This window comes from Amblyraja radiata, chromosome 13 (assembly GCF_010909765.2).
Source record: "Amblyraja radiata isolate CabotCenter1 chromosome 13, sAmbRad1.1.pri, whole genome shotgun sequence".
Lineage (NCBI taxonomy): Eukaryota > Metazoa > Chordata > Chondrichthyes > Rajiformes > Rajidae > Amblyraja > Amblyraja radiata.
In genome coordinates, this window is record NC_045968.1 from 19,504,034 (window position 1) to 19,528,175 (window position 24,142).

The following is a 24,142-nucleotide window of genomic DNA, read 5'->3' on the forward strand; positions in this document are numbered from 1 at the left end:
GACAAGTCAGGAGGGCAGAATCCTGCTGATTATTCTGCACGCATCTAGCTGTGTGTTAACCACTATGATTTATGCATCCTCTTTAATCACTGGCTTTAGACATTGGAAGAAGGTGCCAGTGTGAATTTTCACACCTTGTTCATGCCAGAAACAGATCACATTCTCGGAAGGCATTTCAACCCCGGGAATGACCCCGAGATTGGTACGTTTTGATTTTCACAGTGGCGACAGTGCGTCCCCAGTGGGATTCCGTACTGTACAGGCTACATTTTTTAACCCCTTCATGAAGAGCTTATCTATCTTAGAGTTCAAGCTAGAGAAGCTAATGGAATGGCTTGGAGGTCCTTAATGATCGATGTTTATTATTAGAAAGGCCCATCTGCCTACGTTTGGCCCATATCCCTCTAAAGCTATCCATGTACCTGTCAAAATGTTTCTTCAATGTTGCGATAGTGCCTGCCTCAGCTACCTCGTCCGTCAGCTTGTTGCATACACCCACCACCCTTGTTCTAAGAGTTACCCCGCAGGTTCCTATTACATCTTTCCCTGGTGGATTGTCATGTCATTGTCCACTCTGTCACCTGTCAGGTCATGCTGCAGTCTTAAGGCACTAATGTTTCTCCCTTCAGAAGGTTAACAAGTCAGCTCCCATTGTTGCCTCTCGGGGAATACTCTTACCCATCTCCCTCAGCCAGCTATGCTGTACTGCACCTTCTATTGCCCCTGGTTAGCAGCCCAAAGTCTGTTCATCAGGGGCAAGAGGTTGTCTTTGGTCAGCAAGGACCACAGTGTGGACTCAGTGAAAAATAATAACTTTTCTTTAGCTAAACTGGAGCCACATTTGAAAACGTTATGATGCAAGGGCGGCACAGTGGTGCAGTGGTACAGTTACTGCCTTACAACCTCAGAGACTCGGGTTCGACCTTGACTATGGGTGCTGTCCGTATGGAGTTTGTACGTGGGTTGTCCCCAGTTTCCTCTCTCGCTCCAAAGACGTACAAGTTTGTAGGTTAATTGACTTATTTCCATTTGCAACTTGTCCCTCTTGTGTGCAGGATAGTGCCAGTGTGCGGGGTGATTGATAGTCGGTGCAGAATCAATGGGCCAAAGGGCCTGTTTCCGAGCTATATTTGTAAAGACTAAAGTAACACCTAAAGTATACTGCTGGACTTTGAATCTCACAGAAGAGGTAATTAAAGAAGTAAGGCACTGGGGTATAATGTTATTGTAAAATATTATGGTTTTTCTATTTTGGTACCATTATTTTTTCCTTTTAAATAACTCTAGATGCATTAGTAATATTGCACTGTGTTCATGTTTACTGTGAGTAATGCCTTCCATTGTACAGAGGTTGGTGACCCCACCTTGCCTCAACTGGAGAGGTGTGTTGCTAGCAGTGTCATTACATCTCAACAAGGCACTCATTGATTGAGCAGCAGGGTACGGAAAACAAAACCATTCCCTGTTTGTTCAAGCACACTCTGTGACATTAAGGAGTTGTTTGAACTGCATTGAGTTTTGAAGCTGCCAGTCAAGTCTCCTGACATCAACCGAACCTCCCTTTAAGCTGTCAGAAATGCAACAAACTAGCAGCGACACACCTGGTTGTGCTGTCAGTGTTCAATGAAGGTCATAACTTGCCCCTGAAAACCTCCGTTTACATTGGCAGAAACGAAATGTGTGCAGAGCAACTTGCGGTCTTGTTATGTGTTGGGAAAACATCAGATTTAATACAATGAATTGCCCAACCAATTCCCCTGTTAGGTAAATTTACCTCGAAAAAATCTCTGGTTTGACCAAAGTTGTTTTAACGTGTGATTTGTTTGCAGAGAAAACTTGTTCATGGATCCAAGTTGTTGATCAGTGATGTGCGGACTGATTTCAGTCACAAAAGTACGATTGATCTGTGAGTGCTGAAGGCCAGAACTCTCAATTCCCCCATTGTCCAGAGTCCCAGTTGGTACACTCACAGGGACGTTAGTTGATGGCAGCATTGGACCTTATTATATTGTCACACCCTCATACCACTCCTCCAACCCCTTTTTCCCCTTCTTCCCCCAAACAAGACCAAAAATCATCTGAAGAAGGGTCTCGACCCGAAACGTTGCCTATTCCTTCTCTCCATAGATGCTGCCTCATCCGCTGAGTTTCTCCAGCATTTCTGTCTACCTTCAAATATCATACTGATGCTTACAAGGAGAAATTAAACACTAACTTCTTACTAAGAGCCTCAGTCAATGGTTGTACTCATTATTGCATACTTAGTATCATTGATTCCATTGGGGCTGAATGTCAGGAGGTGAGAATAACCAGGAGCTGATATTCACACAACTTTATGCTGGCAGTTAAGGGCAAGTTTCTCCTCACAGTGTCGGGTGTCATGAATGAAAAAAATGGATGAGGAATTGGAACTCATTTCATCACTTCATTTGGCATTCATTTCACTATGCACAAATACAAATCAATATCATCAGAGGTGGGGAAAAAGGTTGAGGAAAAAAAATGCAAAAGTACGATTAATGCAATGAACGTGTGACAGAGATGGAAAATTGCATGGGGGAGAAAGCTATTGGTCAGCCTTGTACTTTATTTATTTCGGCTTTTCAGGTGCATTGGTCTATATCACTACCAACAGTTGCCTCCTTTGGCAACATCAATGGTGTCTGTGGGGTTGCCAATCAGTCCAAGGTTAAAATGCTGCCTGTCCCACTGAGTTACTCCAGCATTTTGTGTCTACTGGAGCAACTCAGTGGGTTAGGCAACATCTCAGGAGAACATGGATAGGTGATGTTTCGGGTCAGACTGAAGAAGGATCGAAGGGCCGAATGGCCTACTCCTGCAGGGCCAGGGACTATTGTCTATTGTCTATTGTCTATTGATCCCGACTGAAACGTCACCTAATCATGTTCTCCAGAGATGCTGTCTACCCCATTGAGTTACCCCAGCATTATGTGTCTTTGTTTTTTTCAGAAATGGAACTCTTATGTAACCCAGGGACTAGCTGTATATTAATGCATTGCCATATTTACATGGTGTCTACGATACACTACTTCAAATGGATATATCCAAGATCCAGTGCTCAATTTACTCAGCTGTGTTGTCATTCTGCGATGCGTACTACACTGAGTCAAAAAAAGAACCGAAAAAATGGCATTGCTCTGTCACAACTGAAATTCCTCTTCTAACAGCTGCCTCCTTCAGCAACATTAACGGCGTCAGTGGGATAGCTAATCGGTCTAAAATTAAAACCCTGCTGAAAAATAAACACGCCGCACTTCAGCAGTGGGATTAAGTCGTAGGTTTTCAAACTGGTGATCAGGTCATTCTGCTTCCCATTCACTACCCCAACTAGGGTAAGATAAGAGTGGGATGGGGTGAACATTATTATAAAAAGGAACAATATTTATTATTTTGTGAAAATGGAGACTGGTGATTGCAGGCAGTGATGCGCGCGGCGCCCCAGGATTTTGGGATTCACAAATTTTTCACGCGCCACCTGCGTGACGTGCAAATGACGCCCAAGTGGGACAGGCCCTTTAGTGTGCACCACCATACTCAGGAACAGCTATTTCCCCTCTGTTATCAAGCTTCTAAACAGTCCTTCCATAAGCTAGTGTATCATACGATTCACCTCTAGCCCATTGCGGACATTGTACTTTGTCTACGGAACTGATGCACTCCAATGCTTAGAACTATATTTAGCACTCTCTATCTGTCGCTTTGCTCTATCTATTGTACTTGAATTTGACTTGATTGTATTTATACATAGTGTTATATGATCTGATTGGATAGCGTGCAAAACAAAACTTTTCACTGTACCTCCATACATATAACAATAATGAACCTAAACCTATTGTTCAGTTGTGTTGAATACTAAACCAGTATTAGACAATAGACAACAGGTGCAGGAGTAGGCCATTTGGCCCTTCGAGCCAGCACCGCCATTCAATGTGATCATGGCTGATCATCCACAATCAGTACCCCGTTCCTGCCTTCTCCCCATATCCCTTGATTCTGCTCTCTTTAAGAGCTCTATCTAACTCTCTCTCAAAAGCATTCAGAGAACTGGCCTCCACCGCAGAGAATTCCACAGACTCACAACTCTCTTTCCTCACCTAGTCCTAAATGACTTACCCCTTATTCTTAAACTGTGGCCCCTGGTTCTGGACTCCCCCAACATCGGGAACATGTCTCCTGCCTCTATCGTGTCGAAACCCTTAATAATCTTATATGTTTCACTAAGATCCCCTTCTAAATTCCAGAGTATACAAGCCCAGCCGCTCCATTCTATCAACATATAATAGTCCCACCATCCCGGGAATTAACCTTGTGAACCTACACTGCACTCCCTCAATATCAAGATCATACTCTAATGAGTGAAACAAGTCCTATAATTTTTGTAAGGTAGCTGTTCCGCTTTGTCTGCAGTGTAGTTGCAATGCTGTGTGGGCAATGTTGATCAGTCTAGTACGTGTTTCATAAGTAGAGGATAACAGCGCAAGATAGACACAAAATGGTGGAGTAACTCAACGGGACATGCAGCATCTCTGGAGAGAAGGAATGGGTGACATTTTGGGTTGAGACCCTTCTTCAGACTGATGCATGACTTCTTCAGACAGTGCAAGATGTCTTACAAACTAATAATACAGGAAGGCCTCGGGGAATACCACAAATCAAGCAAGTGGAACAGAAGCATATCAATAAAGAAGAAACAGAAATACCACAAATAAAGTCCATGACATTTTGAAATAGTTCATTGAGTGAATTATATTCCACATATAGAAAGTCAGTTCTTTCGGGCATGTAATGTTCTTTGTCAAGTAATAAGTACAGTCTAATATACCATTAAATATTCAGTTACCCCTCATGTAACAAAGCATCAACATTTTAGAGTGCTTTGCAATGAGGGTATTAATAAATATCCTGGCATCCTTGACTCTAATGTAGAAGGATACAAAATTAGATTCACCCTATTGATGGATAAATGATAGAAACATATGTATTACTCCATTGACCTAAGAATACATAAGAACTCTAAATTTGCAGCCAATTTCACAGTGTGGATAACAAAAGCAGATTAATTAATTGCATAATCTGGGCCAAATAATTAAATAGCATCTGATAAGGGTGTTTGCACAAATCATTTATGTTTGGCATCCACATAATTGACAAACAGTTAAATTGAAAATCTTGATAGCTTATTGTAACCTAACCATTACTGAAGAAAAAAATCATTATGCAAGTACTTAAGGCAAATAGATGGCACGTTAAATTAAAAAGACCAACATTGCTCAGGCAGAATCTGTGGAGAAAGAAAGAGTGACATTTCATACTGATGTTTCACCAGAAGCAAGAAAGGTTTGATGTTGAATATTTTAGGCAACTGAGAAGAGGAATCTGCTGAGATATCAAAAATAACATCTGTGATAGTGTGAGATTAGAGATTGAATAACACCAAAACAAAAGATAACAGTGCTGCTGTAGTGAAGGTTTGATGGAAATGGGAAGAGGTGAATGAGGGCAGAGGAGAGAGAATGAAACCATGCTTGAATTGTGGAATGCCAAGTACTGCAGTTGACGGAAATCCAACATATTGGAGGAAGCTGGAAAAACAACAGGTCAGGCTGCATCTATGGAAAGACAGTAACTGAGAATAAGACACAGGTTGATGATTTATCATCAAAGCGGACTAGCAATGTGAACCAGTAGCCTTTCTCTTTCCATAAATGCTTTTTAATTGTTGGCATATTCATAGATTACAAATGACTAGTTAATTCTACATAAGCACTGGCTCACACAATAAACCTATGACTTATCCTGAAAGCCACCTGCCTAATTGACTGTTTACTGTATTTTTTCGACAGTGTAACAGTGCACGCTATAACTTAAATTATCATCGGAAGGATGACGTTTTTAACCTCTTATAATGATATCACCTTCCCGTTCAGCTTTTACTCCCTCCTCGCTTTGATCGTAAAACGTCTGAGGTAAGCACATAGAAGATACATGTCTAACTAAGATTAGTTTCCATTCCCAAATGCTTCACGCAGAAGCAGAAAATGAGAGGGAAGAGCAAGTGAGCATTCACTGTTTTTATGGTCTCCCTAATAGATTAGTGAAACAGTACCTGCTCTATACTTCTGGCTGTGGCAATGGATGGGTAGTGAGAATAATCAAATTCTGAAATCAAATGAAAAAAAACGAGTCCTTCATTGGTGGTGTTTTTCAAATCAAAAGGCATGCAGTATAATCTGGATAATGGATGTTGTAAGGACAAAGAGTCAATGAATAACATACCTTCAATAGCACATGTCCACCACCAAGAGCACATTTTTCTGCATTGGCTGACATGGGACATTCTTTGTTTTTTTTGGATGAATCTCATTATCTATAGTTTTTCTCTCTCACTGCCAGCAAATCCAGCTGTATGAGAGAGAGTGTAGGTTTCCCACTGAGGCAGCTGAGCAGAATGAGCCTCAGATGTATGTGCATTTTGAAAGTTGGAAGAGAAACTCAATAGTGCAGTAATTAGAACTTCAGTTTTATATTTGCCCAGTGCAATTTGATATCAATGAAATTGAGAATAATATTGCAAGATAATTCAGTGTAAGATGTATTAAAGCATTATGTTGTATAATCAGTTAGAAATTATGTCTGTCTAAATTTATCGCAAACTCTGAAATCATATTGAATATGATTCTTGAATAATGCTTCCTGGTCTTTTAATTTGTCTGCAACTCCAAGTATTTAAGAGTTTAAAATATTTGTACCAATCGAATATTCAGTGAAGCCTTTGCTCAAAGTTTTCTACCTAATATTGAGAAATATATAAAATTATGCACATATATTTGCAGTCATATGTCTCTGATGCAAATGATTATATTGACACAGAGAGAGCAAATAATCCTATAACCTCATATTTTTACACTTTCCTTTGGACATAATGACATATTCCTTGTAACTGTCAAAGTACCCATGCTGATTCACTAAACTAAATGTATGCACATACTTGCAGCTCTTAGCAATGTTCTTTGATCATTTTTATCCGAATTTATTTCATGAATTTAAATTAAAAATTAAATCAATAAGCAGATAAGTCACATTCCATAAACCATCAACTTTGAGAAGAGTTACCCCTTTCATTATTTGTCATAAGATGACACATATAATTACAAAGGATGATGTACGTACAAATTGAAACTTTCATCCACCAATATATTTAACTGGTCTTTAAGCTCTTCTGTGACTGTATAAGGGATGGACATTCTTTCACTTAGCATGTAGAAGTGTTATGAATAAATAATGAACTGCCGTTGTGCAGAGTTCTCTAATATGTGCAACAATCTAAATGGAACATATATTTCAAATGTCCTTTTAATAAGGTCTCCATGGCCATTCGTGTATAAGAGCTGGAACTCTGTTAACATAATAGAGATTGCATGATGAAAAATGTTTCTACCTCCCTATCATTACGGGTAAAATAATAAGCTCTGATGTGAAAGGTGATACATAAGGCACATTTTTATGCTAACCGTCTTTTCAAAATCAGGCTTTACTTCAAGTCAAGAGCACTGTGGCACTATTTTGATGAGGCTGCTGCAAATGATGTTGGGATTTGCTTTTCGAATAGTAATTCATCAGAGCCTACGACATGAACTGGTAATAGCTTTAGCACAGTCCGTATATCATTCAATGCTGCTTTCATATTAATGGAACACACTGTCCAATTTGCAATAGCATTATGGTGAAGTGAGCATTTTAGAAAACAAAACAGAGCTTGTTTGAAATATTTTCCAGTTCTATGTGGATACTTGAGATTTACTTGAGATTTGCATTTATTTTTTTAAAGATACAAGCATTGCTGAACAGGTCAGGGATTTATTTCCTATCGTAGATAGACAAAAATGCTGGAGAAACTCAGCAGGTGAGGCAGCATCTATGGAACGAAGGAAATAGGCAACGTTTCGGGTCGAAACCCTTCTTCAGACTGATGTGAGGGTGGGGCGGGGGGGGGGGGAGGGGGGGGGAGATGAAAGGAAGAGGTGGAGCCAGTGGGCTGAGGGAGAGCTGAGAAGGGGGGGAGAAAGTAGGGACTACCTGAAATTAGAGGTCAATGTTCATACTGCTGGGGTGCAAACTGCCGAAGCGAAATATGAGGTGCTGCTCCTTCAATTTATGGTGGTCCTCACTCTGGCCCTGGAGGAGGCCCAGGACAGAAAGGTCGGAATCGGAATGGCAGGGGGAGTTGAAGTGCTGAGCTACCGGGAGATCAGGTTAGTTATTGCGAACCGAGCGGAGGTGTTCGGCGAAGCGATCGCCAAGCCCAGCCAAGCCTATTTCCTATCCTTGTTTTTCATGAGAAGGTGCTGCTGGTGGGATTTCTACTTCATCCACAGGAACATGACTTTTATACTACTGAGCATTTTGCTAGACCCATTTAAAAGCAGCCATGTTAGGGCTGCACAGTGGGGCAGCGTTAGAGCTGCTGCCTCACAGTGCCAGAGACCCGGGTTCAATCCACACTACGGGTGGTGCCTTTGTGGAGTTTGTACGTTCTCCCTGTACCTGTGTGGGTTTTCTCTGGGTGCTCCGGTTTCCTTCCTCATTTCAAAGACGTGCAGGATTGTAGGTTAATTGACTTCTGTAGGTTGTGTGCAGGATGTGAAAATGGGATAACATGGAACTAGTGTAGGGTTGCTTGCTGGTCAGCATGGTCTAAGGGGCCAAAGGGCCTGTTTCCACGCTGTATATCTAAACCAAATTGAACATATTGGTAGGGCCTGGAATTTGACACAGGCCCTACGGACTTTGTCAGTTGCTTCCCTTTCATATGTTAAAGTGTATGTTCCTAGAGTATGTTGTTCTCTTTTCACATTTATGTATGATCAGATTTTACTGTAGATTTTCTTTAGAACAATATAACATCCAGTAAGGAAATTGATTAAGACTTTATGATGGTCAGCAACATATTCAGATATCATAGTTTTCCTGAATATTGCCAGTTGCCTCTATGTTTTTAATTTACTTTGACTATAACTACAAAAGGATTTTAATTTGAAACAATCCACCAGGTGTGAGTGTGACGAGTAAGATTTATCTCGGGTTATAGTGCAACACAAGCAAAAGACATTTGGCAGCTCATCTGTGATGTGAAGTAAAAGGAAAAGAAGATTGAATGGGTTGTAAAACATGTGTTCTGTCCTCCTGCATAAGTCCAATTTCACCCCTGCCATGTTATCCACCACTAGATCTACACTAACTTGCCCTTTTCCCATAGTCACGGGGACAGCTGTTCAAATGCAATCAAATCTCATTGAACTATTCTTGAACTACACTCTTACATCTCTGCGCATCCTTTATTCAGAACACAAGCCGAAAAGAGAACATGAATATATCTTATGCCTGTAGAAGGGAAAATTGATGCATTTAAAAAAAATAATGGATTAGAATGAATTAATCTGAATCTTTAAGATTTCGTAATAAGTTGAAAAACTGCACCCAAAGTATTGGACCAAATCTTTCTCACTTTTCCCATTTCTCTGAAGCAACATGTCTTGTGACTTCTGTAATCCAAAAGTTATAGCAGGATTCTTGCTACAATAAATAAATTACGATTGATGGTCTGAAATAATAAGAAATATTGCATGAAGAATACAGTTTGCTAGACATGGCTACCCTTTACACACCAAAGGTAAAAGCCTAAAATGATATTGATGGCAGAGTTTGACACACGGAATGTGCTTAATTGTATTCGTGAGGAAGAAAGACATCTAATTAACACCAAGGACAAAAGAAGGAAACCATTTTATGGTTTGTGAAACGGGTACTCCCTTGGCATAGTTTTAAACTTAAAACAGTAACTTGAAGGCCCAGAGTCCTTTTGATATTGACCATGTTGTAAGTGTAGGCTGTTGAAAATTACTTACAGAACAACAACTAAACAGGAATATATACAGTATGTCGTAAAACAAATGGTGTGTAGAGTCTTACCTTGATCACCTCTGGTGTTTGCTGAACGGACAGATGTGAGCTTGTATCTTTAGCTACAAGTGGCTTTGTTGAGTGTTGTGAAGTTTTGCAAGACTCTGAAGCCTGTGACAATGTGTCCTGGAGTATCCACATAACTTCTTTTTCTCTCGCCAAAATACCTTTGCTACTCCCTCGATCAACCAGCTCCTGAGCAAACCCCTCGATACTCTCCAGGATGCGCAAGAGCAGGGCCGCATCATCTGCTTCGTTTTTGTTAATATTATTTACATTTGTTCCTTTTGTGGGAGAAGATAAAAGTGCAATGTCGCTCTGTGATTCCTCCTTGTGCTGAGTTCCTGACTCAGCAGTCAAGAAATTAACTTGTTCCAACGGCTGGCCATGAGTTTTCAAGTCAATGTTAGTATTCCTCGGAGAACCATATTTCTGCTTGGCATCTATTGTTTGAGAAAATGTTTCCAAATCCATCAGTAACTTTTCAATGTCTTCTTGTTGGATTACCATATCGTTCTCTGTTTTACTTTTGGATTCTGATATTGAAGGTCCTGTAAGATCATGGATTCTAGTTACTTTACTAGAACATCTGGGTGAATTGGATGTCACCTGGACACAGGGTCTATTTTCTCCCATATTATCTCTAATTCCAACCCCTGGATTTCCTGTTCTCCCACAAGCCTCAGCTGGAGTGACCTGCTGATGAGGCTCAAGACTTCCAGCCAATCCAATATTGAAATAATCGTTCCCTCTTGATTCCTGGGCTAAAATCTTGGCAACATCACAATCCTCCTGAATATAAAGAGGCTCCATAGACACCTTAGAAATATTACCACTACTTCTGGGCAAAAACAAATCTTGAGTGGAACGTAAACTGGAGTTCGAGTGGTTTGGTGGAATTACATGAGGTAGTACATGGGTTTGATTAACAGCAGTTGAGCTTCTTTGCTGGGTACCACTGTTTTGAAGACTACCATTAGATGAAGGGACATGGACATTCTCAACAGGTTTCATACTGTTACAGTTGGTAGCTCTATGAACAACTTGAGAATCCACAGGAGAAAGAGGTAGATTGGTAGATAGGGATGTTGAAGACTGGACAACATCCTCATATCGGGGTGGTTGATCATTACCAAATGGAGGATATGGTATTTGCCGCAAACTATTCAGGCTGTTAACCAACTCAGCAAAATCGTGCTGGTTACCTCGTTCAGATAAACCATGCTCAAGTTCGAAAGGCAGCTTCTTCAGGTAGCTTGAAAGTCTTGCCATTACATTTCTGTAGATTAGATCCGGATTGTCGCTGGCATTACTATTGTCGTTGTTAAGCGACTTACTTTTAATGCATTGCTTAATGATGTCTGTGCATTTTTTTAGGTCTTCAGAGCACTTCAGAAGAATGTCCAGGCAGGCTCTAATGTCCTCTCCTGTGTCTGAACTATCCAATTTGTGCTTTTCCAAAATTTTGGCAATTATGTTATTTTCTGAGAGATTTTGGAAGTATAACTGTGTGGCATTACTGATACTCTGTTTGTGCAATGCATTAAGGTTTGTGTCTTTTTCCTCAATAGGTGTTTTCTGTGCAAAATCAGAAGGTGGACAATTCTCATTACTGCCAATATGGTTGTACGGTACATCAAAGTCTGCAGATTTTCTGCTGGCCATATCTGGCTTCACTTTCCTTCCTTTCCTGAAGGTCACATGACTTGTGGGACATTTCACCTTTTCAAATGCAAACTCTTTAATTTTACCACTTGCCAGATTAATGGTGTCACCCGTGATGTCCTTTAGACTGGATGAACCTTGCATTGTCGTTCCCTTTTTGACCCTGGTAATTCCAGGCAGAAGCTGATGACCATCATCAGCTGAGACTTCAGCAGGAGCTGCCACGCTTTCAGCACTTGAAAACTTGTGGGTCGGGTCCTGAGCGCCTGCAAATCGTAGGCTGGACAAAGGTAAGGCTGTGGGACTCAGCTCTGAGCAGGTGGCATAATGGACCACATTGCAGTTGATTCCAGCAGCATTCGGGAAGGCTTGGCAGGACCCATTACAGTAGTGTACAGTGTGCTGGAAACGTTGGTCTATTATGATGCTGTTGTAACAGTTCACAGTGCTAACAACGAGTCTGTATGCTGCTGCCATCATGCAGAATCACTGGGGAAATGTTCTCCAACTGTTTATGTCGCAAGATGACTCTGGCTGCAGTTATGCTAAACCATTAAATCGATGGCCCTGAGGCTTCTGGCTGTGCCATTCTCAGTTCGGAACTGAACATCCTTAGAAATATTTCTTGCGATCGAGTCGGGTCGTAACTACAGACGTTGGTTCTATGTAGTTGATGCTTGCGATTGAGATGTGCAGTCAAGATGCAGCTGCTTTAACTGCGTCTCAGCCAAGACTACCAGAGGTCAGCTGATCACATGTCATTTGTCAACGTCCTACTCTTCACTTAGGAAACTGACGCAAAGTTTTACCGCAGCCAAGGCATCAGCATCCATCCTCAGTCTCTGGCTATTTGGCCGAGAGGCAGGCCAGGCCCAGCATCTGAGCTGCATCACAATCTGTAAAGAGACGTTCAAGCGTGAGGCGATTTTGTCGGGGGATAGAATCTCCTGCTGAGTTCCAAATGTGCGCAGCAGATGCGCTCCGAAATTCACCAGACTTGTTCACTGTCAGTAAACTTCCTCCTGTATCTGAGGCACCGACTGGCGGAGAGAGAGAGAAACAACAATGTAACTCGTGAAGCCATTAACACATTACACAAGCATAAAACCGGAATTTATTGTTTCATTATTTAAACCTGTCACTACTAGACAATCAGAATCTAGTATTACCTGCTTGCGACATCCATTTATCTTGTGACGGTAATAAGAAAAATGTAATTATTTAAGTACACTGTTATTAATGGTGGGAAGTAGAAGAAATAATTACTTTGCTATATTAGTTTATAAAAACCTAAGCAAAACAATGTTTTGAAATAATTAACTACGTTGATGGAAAAACTCAATCACATTAGCACTGACAAGAGCACAAAAAAGCATCAAAGGATCTCTGTAACTGATATATTCTTATTTCCAATCAGCATTGAGTTATTCCTTTTGCTTTATTAATATGCATGAAATCATCTGGACAGCGTCAGATGGGGGTGAGATATAGAACATAGAAGGGCCCAGAACTGGAACTGGCCCTTCGGCCCACATTGTGTGTGCTGATCTTGACCAAGTTAAACTGCTAAAACATCTGCCTGTACACGATCCATATCCCTCTATTCCTTGCACTTCCATATACCTGTCCAAAAGTCTCTTAAATGGCACTATTGTATCTGCCAATGCCACCGCCCCTGGCAAAGGGGTGTCCCATGAATCTCCTCATGGTTAAAGAGCTACTGACATGAGGAGATCAAAATTACTTCTGTCAAAACTCCTGGTGGAGATTATGACCCATCTTTTACCCTCCAGAAAAAAAACACACATCCAAATGTGGCAAATGACAACCATTTCAATGTCGAACAATCTTTTTTCGAGGCGTACGATGGCCCTATCCCCAAACTCTACCTCCGCTACATCAACGACTACATTGGTGCTACCTCCTGCACCCACACACAACTCACTGACTTCATCCATTTCACCACTAACTTCCATCCGGCACTCAAATACACCTGGACCATTTCCGACATTTCCCTACTATTTCGAGACCTCACTATCTCCATCGCAGGTGATAGACTATTGACCGACATCTACTATAAACCCACTGACTCCCATGGCTATCTGGACTACACTTCTTCCCACCCTGCTCCCTGTAAAGACCCCATCCCCTACTCCCAATTCCTCCATCTACACCGCATCTGCACCCAGGATGAGGTGTTCCACACCGGGGCATTAGAGATGTCCTCATTCTTCAGGGAACGGGGGTTCCCCTCTTCTCCTTTAGATGAGGCTCTCACCAGGGTCTCTTCTATACCCCGTGACTCTGCTCTCACTTCCCAAACCCCCACTCGCAATAAGGGCAGAGTCCCCCTTGTCCTCACCTTCCACCCTACCAGCCGTTACACACAACAAATAATCCTATGACATTTTCGCCACCTCCAACGGGATCCCACTACTGGCCACATCTTCCCATCTCCTCCCCTGTCTGCGTTCCGCAGAGACAGCTCAGTCCGTAACTCCCTGATCAATTCGTCCCTTCCCACCCGAACCACCCCCTCTCCTTTCCCTTTCCCTTGCAACCGACGGAAATGCTACACTTGTCGCTTTACCTCCCCCCTTGACTCCATTCAAGGACCCAAGCAGTCTTTCCAGGTGTGGCAGAGGTTCACCTGCACCTCCTCCAACCTCATCTATTGCATCCGCTGCTCTAGGTGTCAGCTGCTCTACATCGGTGAGACCAAGCGTAGGCTTGGCGATGGCTACACCCAACACCTCCGCTCGGTTCGCAATAACCAACCTGATCTCCCGGTGGCTCAGCACTTCAACTCCCCGTCCCATTCCGAATCCGATCTTTCTGTCCTGGGCCTCCTCCATGGCCAGGGTGAGGCGCACTGTAAATTGGAGGAGCAGCACCTCATATTTCGCTTGGGCAATTTACACCCCAGCGGTATGAACATTGACTTCTCCAATTTCAGATAGTCCCTGTTTTCTCCTCCCCTTCCCAGCTCTCCCTCAGCCTACTGTCTCGTCCTCTTCCTTTCTTCTTCCAGCCCCCCCCCGCCCCACCCTCACATCAGTATGAAGAAGGGTCTCGACCCGAAACGTCGCCTATTTCCTTCTCTCCATAGATGCTGCCTCACCCGCTGAGTTTCTCCAGCATTTATGTCTACCTTCAATTTTTCAGCATCTGCAGTTCCTTCTTAACCATTTCTATAGGCATCAGTCTTGGTGGAACCTTCATTCATACCTCATCAGAGCGGGTGTGGGTATGGTGGCAGTAAATGGGTGGGTATATGAGATTCCATTTGTAAAGCAGCAACAACCCTCGCAGTCAAATTATATAATCTTCTTTAATCCCATGTGGCAATTTAAATTTATATAGCATCTCAATCGTAGAAAAATGCTTCTCAGGAGCATAATCAATAAATCAACTGTCAAAGAGCAAGAGGAGATATCAGGACACAGATTGCTCATAATGCTAATTTCTAAGCAGGATCCTAAAAAAGAAGAAAGTGGTGGAGAAAAAGAATTCAGGGGCATAGGACCCAGGCAAATAAAGGCACGTGCAATGTGCAGGAAGGAACTGCAGATGGTGGTTTTGAAGAGAGGTTCCGACCCGAAATATCACCTATTGCTTTTCTCCAAAGATGCTGCCTAACCGGCAGAGTGACTCCTGCATCTCGTGTCTATGCACGGTTGTCAATGAAGGAAAGTGGAGAATGAATACACAGCCAGGGTTGACAAGGGTAAAGTTCGTGGAAGGGTGAAGAATAAATTCTAGTGAGGAGGATACTGGTTGATGTGATACTGATATAATTGCTAGTGGTCTCAGACATGAGATACAGTATTGCAGTCAGTGGCAGACTGAGTCTAAAAATATTGGTTGCCAGGAGACAAAGGGGGCCCAGTTCATCAGGGGCCCACTTGATATAGGGGGCCCCACTTCATCAGGGGCCCACTTGCCATCGGGCAAGCTGACACCCTGGCCAGTCCGCCACTGATTGCAGTTAATATCTGGAGTTGCACCTGAATATCTACCAATCAGGAGAACACTCACAAAGCATATATTAAATTGAAAAGACTTGCTTCAATTATTTAAATACAATGGTGGTACATTCGCATGGACTTCACAAGTTTCAAGCCACTTCAGTATTTTAGGGGTTAGTGGAGATGGACAATAAGGCCATCATGGACATTGTGGGCTGAAGGGTCAGTTTTCTGTGCATTGTAACTATGACTTTATGACTTTGAATTTTCAAAGCATCATTAAAAAAGGCTTTTGAATTTTTAACATATTTTTTGCACTACGTATGAATCAAAATTATAGCAGAATATTAACTAATGGTATATTTTGTAAAATTTTTAAAGCTAAATTGTGATGGATTTCTTAGCCAGTGATTAACAATGTAACCAGAACTAAATCAGTCTTTTCAGTACTTAAACTATTCTTTCTATTTTCGTCTGTGTGTGGCCTTTCAGTGTGACATCAGTAGAAAACCATTGAATTGTAAATAATATCAGGAGTTGGAAGATTAGAATTGATAAATTGGCAAACAACCACAAACAAATGATGCAGCCAAATTTATTATTCACTACGGTTCAGTAAAATGTAGAACTGCATTGAAATGATTTGCAATTTTTCTCCATTGTATATTTTGAATCAATCATTCCTTAATCAACAACCATTAATGTCCTTTTCATAAACTTGAAGTGATCCATTCAAAATCATTAATGCTTCTTCAAGTACTTAATATACGTAAACACGACACTAGCTATCGACATCTGACTTGTAACCACCCTTAGTGCACAAATTCCAAAGGTAAACAAAATGATCCAATGCTGAGAACATATGGTAAATCTGCTGGGAAGTTATTAGTCTCAGAAAGCAGATGATGGAGATATATTCAGGCTTCAGTATCTTGTTTTATGATGATATCTGAACCCAGAGCTATGACTTACAGTCACTCCTAAATATCTATTGCTCTATAAAGGTTGGATACTAGCTTGCTAACTTGATGAAGTGCTAACCGTCACAAAGTAAGCAGGTTGACTACTCATTAAAATAGACAAAATGTCATGCAAATACGTTAAACTCAAGATGTTAATTTTTTTAATTCAAATTCAAAAATTCTGGAACGAAATATTTGAAATCTTCACAAAATTATTTAAAATAAAACTTGTACCAAAAGCAGAATGGATCATTTTTGGAATATCGGAAGGTAACCCCGAATTAAATGTGTTTCAAAAGAACTTACTTAATTATGGGCTAATAATGGGGAAAAAAGCTTATACTCAAATTTTGGAAAAATGCTCCAATACCGACAATAAAAATGTGGATTTCAAACATGTTCGAAACACTACACTTGGAAGAGATGAGCCTCCTCCTAGCAGGCAAAGCAGACCACTTCCAAAAGACGTGGTCTGCATTTACGGAACTATTACAAGCATAAGGTGCAATAGTAATTTAAAATATAAATGGTACCAGGATCTGGTAACGGGGGTATAAAATATTTTTTTTTTAAAACACGGTTGGTATATCCTTTTTTGCGGAGTTTTGTGTTACAATAGAGCGATCGTTTTTCCTTTTTTTTCCTTTTCTTTCTAGCGTCTTATTTCCTTTCTTTGCTTCCTTCTCTAACTTCTTCCCTAAGGGGCTTTCTTCACCCAACACTTTCCTGCACCTTCACGATTCTTGCTCACTTTCCTTACTTCTTTTATTTCTACCTTTTTTAAAGCTCGAAAAACGAAGTGGTACAACAAAATGTAATAAGATATATGTGATGTGTATTACTGTAATAACAAAACCTTATTGTAAGTTCTCTCCAAATTATGGTTCCATTGTAATGTGGGTGAGTGATTTAATGGGGAGCATGTCTACTCATCAGCATGTGAAGATCATTTTGGGGCAAATATTTCTGGTGGTAGGGAGCTGGGAGTGCATCCGATCCAACAGAATAAGTCTTGACTTTAGGTGGTAATTTCTAGGTTACTGAGAGACCCCACATCTATCATCATGTAGGTCTGTACGTCATGTGGAGTCAAGGGCCTGTCCCACTTGGGCGACCTAATCCGTGAGTTCTGGCGAGTTTGCCCTCAACTCATACTCACAGCATGGTCGACACGAGGTCGTAGGAGGTCTTCGTAACTCTCCTTCATGCTCGAGAGTGGTCTCCGCATATTTGAGGCCTCAACTAGGTCGTGGCGGTTTTTTCAATATGTTAAAAAATGCCGTAGAGTAAAAAAAGATTGCCATGGAAAAAATTTATATATTTCTTTACTTGTAGGTTTAGTCGTGGTAGGATGTAGTAGGACGTAATAAGTCGGCATATTAGTCGTAGGTAATCGAGGGTAGTCGAAGGTAGTCAAAGCTAGTCGTAGATAGTCTTCATCATAGTCGAAGGGAGGTCGTAGATGATCGAAGGAGGTCGTCTTCACTCTCCACTATTCGGTGTCCAATTTTCCCGAAGTTAGTCGTAGCTAGTCGAAGCTGGTCATCAACATAGTCGAAGGCGGTCGAAGGAGGTCTTTTACATAGTCAAAGGAGGTCTTCAACATGTCATTTTTTCAAACTCTTCTAAACTTGCCAATTAGGTCGTCCAAGTGGGACAGCCCCTTAAGAGTGGTGCACAGATTTGCGCTATTTCCCAGAGTAAATGTTGGCCATACATCTTTTAGACCCTACACTTGCTCAGTTCTGGCATAGTATGACAACATTTGTTTCAATTGAAGTAAATTGTAAGATAGGTTAGGGTGAACAAAGGTTCATATACTCCCAAAAATGATATTAATTTTCTTATGTGGCTTCCGTGTGTATGACATGCTTATGCATGAATTTTATCATGTGAACCTTTCTACAGGGTGGCCTCTTCTAAGTTTTCTATTACACATTAGCCATTGCAGTCTCACAACTTCCTACCTCATAAGCCCAATGCCTGGATCAACTCTGAAGACCTTTCATAATCCATAACATACCCAAGGTTTCCTGCTAGATTTTAAATTACCTATGGCATTGAATATTGCATCAGAAAGTTTGTGTACCAAGTTTGCATTGATCAACTGCTCGTCACCAATCTAATACCTTTTTTTATAAAAGTGACAAACAACTTTTAGGTCACATAAAAGTTGTAAATGTTAGTGAGGTGGCATGCATCAGAAATCAATTATTATTGGAATTGATAAATGATGTTCATGTGAGTATGAAAGTTGCTCAAGTAGATACAAAAAACTTTTTGAGAAAATATGCTTTTCCTCCTGTAATTCATCTTAATGTTTTTGTAGCTTATCCTGTAAAATGCACACGACAGACCATGCTATGGTTCCTCTTCAATTATTTCCATGTATTGCATCTTATTTGTTCAATAAGGTGGCGGGACTTAAACACACTGCCTTACAGCGCCAGTGACCCGGGTTCGATCCTGACCACGGGTGTTGTCTATATGGAGTTAGTACGTTCTCCCTATGACTGCGTGGGTTTGCTCCAAGTGCTCCAGTTTTCTTCCACATTGCAAAGACATGCGGGTTTGTAGATTAATTGGCGACTAAATTGTCCCCAGCATGTTGGAATGGAACTAGTGTGAACGGGTGATCATTGGTCGGTGTGGGCTCGGTGGGCCAAAGGGCCTGTTTTCCACGATGTATCTTTAAACTAACCTAAACTAAACAAGAATATTCGATAAATTCGAAGCAACTCTAATTATAATCTGGAAAATGTTTTGGAATTTTAATACCTGTGCAGTTAAATAACAAATCATTAGATAGTTGCACTCCGTCTCTTAATACATTCTACCGTGTAGAATTAAGAAAGACACTGTACAAAAACCAAAAAGGTGACCAATTTGATTTCTGCAATATCTTGCTTGCAGAGATGGAGTAGATTTAGTGAAATGAACTTTAAAATCCAGATAATTGAATACTGTTTTATCCTGGGATGAGATTTGGTTTTTAAGTCTTTTATTTGGATCAGAAATTATGTAAAGTTGAGTGAAAAGGAAGTGATTTAATAAATTTAAATTCTATTCCTGTACTGGGACTACGGTTGGGAGAGGCATGTATTTCTATGAAGCTGTCAAACTTCAGAATAAATAGTTAAATACTGTGTGAATCGCTTCTTGGAAACTATTCAAAAAATAATTCTAGTACTGGTTTGGGGGTATCTCGATACTGTACTTGAACCTCTGGGAATTGCGCTCAGATTTAACCCATATTAATTGACTAAATCTGATGGGTTTTATGAGCTCAAAAATGAAATATGTTTGAAATTGAGGTGAAACACAATCTTTCCACAGCACACAAAAAAATCATATTTGTGAGAGTCTGCAGATATTAGGAAAAGAGAGGCAGATGTGGACAACCAAAATTCTATGCCATTATTGGAGAGATGCCTGCCTGAATTTGCTCTTAAATGTGATCTTAAATTTCCTCACTTTTCAGAAGAGTAGAGGAAGCTTATACAACTCACTCTTGAAACATCTACTGTTGAAGTGTTGACGTATACACTGAGTGCAACTTTCAGAAAAATATTTAAATAATTAGCATTGACTTGCCTTTTCTTACAATTTAATTTCTTAATCATTTTGTTTTAAGCCAACATGTTATTGCACACTGTTGTACTGGTTCCATTTTCAATGTCCATTATGCATAATGTCAATCAGGGTTCTTACTTCTGACCACAGTTAGTGACAATATTCGACAAGTATACTTTTGAAGGTCTACTGAGAACAAGACTTGACTTGGCTTCATGGTCAAAAGGCTTGGTGGCATGTACTGACTTTGATGGCACTTGAAGAGCACCCTCTTGATTGAGGTACTGAAGAATTTCTGTTACCACTTGAAATACATCTTGGCAGGAATATGTACCCCTCTGATGAGGGAAGTGGAAGTGCGATGAAATGCATTCAAATTTGTTTGGACTTGACATCCATTTTAGAAATGTATGCAAGTTATATATAAAAAAGGTGAAGGAGTGAAGGAAAAAGTGAAGGTAAAAAATAGAAAATTTGATTGCAGATGGAGGAAAATCTTGTAAATGTGCACATCACTTTGCTCACATCTAATATCAGTGGAGCAACCTCAAGATTTGCAGCTGCTGTTGTTGACAGGAACTTCTCCTTATGCTTGGAAAGCTGGCTTTCCAGAATACATGGACATCATGAAGACACAAGAGTGTGCAGGTGCTGGAATCTGAATCAACAAACTATCTGCTGGAGGAAGTCAATGAGTCAAGCCAAGGAATGGTCGATATTTTTTTAGTTGAAACCTTGCATCAATTCAAAGGAAGGATATTTGTCTCTGTGTAGCAAGTCTTGGTGAGAACATGGTGGAAGAGCAAGGGAGTAGTCAAAACCATGAAGGAAGGGAAGTGAGCGAAGGTCTATCAGAGCTCTCAATGAAGAGAGCAGGAGGAAAAGTTCCTCAAAGTGGGCATACCCTGAAGGGATGACACAGTGGAGAACTAACATGGAGACACAAGAGACTGCAGATGCTGGAATCTCGAGCAACAAACATGCTGCTGGAAGAACACAGTGGATTGAGCAGCATCTGTGGATGGAAAGGACGTCTTGATGTTGGGTTTCGCCCAAAACGTCAACCGTGCTTTTCCATCCCAAGATGCTGCTCAGCCCACTGAGTTTCTCCAGCAGATGATTCATTGCATGGACATATGAAAGATATTGTTTCCACCAACATGACTGTATTATTGATGGGAACATCTGCAACTTGGTGTACATATCCTAGATCCAGAGAGTGGAAACATGCTGAGCTATACAAATGTATAATGGCAAACCTGTTCCATATCAACAATCAATATTCTTTATTGGAGTTTGCTTTGAACATATGAATAATATCAGTGTAGGTCAGACTGCACTTATCGTGTCTTTCTTATTCATGATCTGCTGGCAGAAGGATAGAATGTCAGATCAAACCAAGGGTTTTATCCTATAGGTAGCATATTGCATCTTATTTAATTTACAAGTTTGCAACACCACTTGTTGCAACAAGCTGATGGTATTTTTCTCAACATTGCCTGGAGGTGAAACCAATTTTTTTAAACTCGAGAGATCAAAGCATTCTAAACTACCAACTTAAAAATGGCCCACAAAGAGAATAATTTCTAACAATAAAACATAGATAAGTGTCCCAACCCAAAATGTCACACATCCTTTTTCTCCAGAGATGCTGCCTGACCCACTGAGCTACTCCAGCATTCCAGTGTCTATCATATAGCTATATTCAAGCTGAAGGCAAGGACTGTAACTATTGCCAATTTATAATCTCACACTAAACATAATTACTTCAATTTACGACAGGAAATCCCAATATTTAAACAGGGCTCCATTCATGAGAACCATTCATAACATGAACTGTTTTAAGGTTAGATATGTGCAAAAACAGTCCCTGGGAGAGGTTTACAGAAAGAGCTGGGATAGGAGCAGGCGTGGGAAGAGTGGCCACCAGTCGGCCTTACTGACTCAGTGAGTGAGCGAGTGAGTCTGCTCAACGTTCCCTGCCCGACCCAGCACCTGATAGTTGTGGTTTGGGGAAAGGGAGCTTGGGGAAAGGGGGGGGGGGGGGAGTGGGGAGGAAAGAGAAGGTAGACAGGAATGCTCTACACGCAGCCGACAGAAGATGCCTACAGCTCCGTAGCAGTCGGTAAATCCACAAACCCTCAGTTGTATGTACAGGGTGCCTATAAATTGGGGTTTTGTACCATGGGGGGAGGACCAGTATTTGTAGACAGTACTTCTAAGTCTGTATAACTTTGTTGGGTACAGAGACATTGATAGATAGCTTCAGATGTTAAACCAGTTTGTATGAAGAGCGTCAGAGATGATGTGATTTCTGACGTCTTACTTTGAAACTTACAAATCCAAATCTGTCCCTAAACTGCACGTCCTTTCTCATGAATTAAAAGTTTCTCCGATTTTAGACATATTCCTGCTCTTATCAGCTGAAAACTAACTCTCATTTTGCAATATTTGTACGATGTTAGATGGAAGCCTCATATATGAACAGAGCTCGAATGTTTTCATCAGTTGACTGCAGAAAAAATAATATTTTTTTTAATCGAACTGTAAGTTTTCACACGAGTTCTCAGTTTACACTACTTATTTGAACCAAATCAAATGTGGTTAGCCTTGTTTTTGTTCTTGTACTCAGATTTTTATTGAGTAAAGGAGGCTTGAGTGGTGCTGTGGGCTGGGAATTGTTCCATTTCACCTGTGGATTTGAATTCAGTCCAGACAGCTGGAAATTAACTCTGTAAATGTTGCTCTCTCTGCAAGCTGCTAAAGGAGAACTAAACCTGTGCTGAGCGTATCCTCCCATTACTTCACGTTGTATTATAACCTATTTAATTACTATGGAGGATATATTTATTTCGATTGAAAAATAATTACTGCCGTGATAATTTTAACTGCCCGGCCGGGCAAACTAACACCACCCTTTTGCCATGATTATTATTGTAACTACATTTCTGCACACAAAGTGCACTGGGAAATTTGGGCACAGGCATGGTTTTTGTGATTAGCTTATACTTTGATATTGTACAGTTACTCAGTTGAGATTACTTGTTAGTATTGTGTGGTGACTCGGCTGAGAGGAAGCTTGCCAAAGGAGGAACGTGTCTATGGAATGCATGTATGCAAACATACTGCCCCTTGCCTTCCCCAGTCAGAAAATGATTAACACTCCAACCAGTGAATTAAAACAACTAGCCATATAATCAAACAACCAGCCATATCCATATTCTGTAAAAAAAATATTTTAAAAATACATGGTGGACTATGTGCAATGGAAAAGTACATGCACCTGAAATCTGGAAAATTGAATTCCAGCGGCATCATTCCTGTTTAGATTAGAGCAGATATTTAATGCTTATGGATGGTTGGCATCTGCATGTCCACTGTAAGTAGTAGGGACTATAATTACAACATTCAAACGGTGCTTATGAATAATTGTTGAAAAGATTTTATTATTTGAATAAAAGGGAAGGTCTACTTGACTCAAAAACTGTCTGCAGAATTTGCATCTCAATGGTTTGGGGGGAGGGGACAAAGGAGGGGAGGGCAATGATGGTTATGGTTCTTGGTTCCATACTGCAAAATTGGGCATACATTCTGAATCTAAAATGGCTTCAGAAGAGTGGGGAGTCATTGTGACGGCCGGATCATACCGAGGCTGAGTAATTTGGGCAGAAAGGACTCTTTGGAGATTGAGGTTTCCATTGGGAATTGGAAGAGCCCGAGATGTGATTCGGGAGGGGGTCTGCAATTGGAGGTTGAATAGCTGGGGCTGGGAGGATGTAGAAATGCAAATTTGTAAGTTGCTTTTCATATTCAGCATGGAATAGCTACTTAATATTATATTTGTCAAATGTCACATAATTATATGTTCCTTCAGGAACAAAAATGACTTAATCATTAATGATACAATTGAAATATGAGCCCAAATTTACTATAGCCTAGGGTCTTCCATATCCAAAACAATTAGTATTCAACTTTGGTGCAAAAATACTGCAG

The 24,142-nt window shown here is 40.8% G+C and overlaps 1 protein-coding gene across 2 annotated transcripts in view; it reads right to left on the reverse strand.

The window, feature by feature from the left end:
• Positions 1 to 24,142, reverse strand: part of ppp2r3a (protein phosphatase 2 regulatory subunit B''alpha) — a 292,844-nt gene that overhangs the window by 108,814 nt on the left and 159,888 nt on the right. For both annotated transcript variants that reach the window (XM_033031387.1, XM_033031386.1), the window contains one exon: positions 9,991 to 12,686. In XM_033031387.1, coding sequence (XP_032887278.1) covers positions 9,991 to 12,126 — 2,136 coding nt within the window. In that variant the 5' untranslated portion in view covers positions 12,127 to 12,686. The remainder of the gene's footprint in view (positions 1 to 9,990; positions 12,687 to 24,142) is intronic.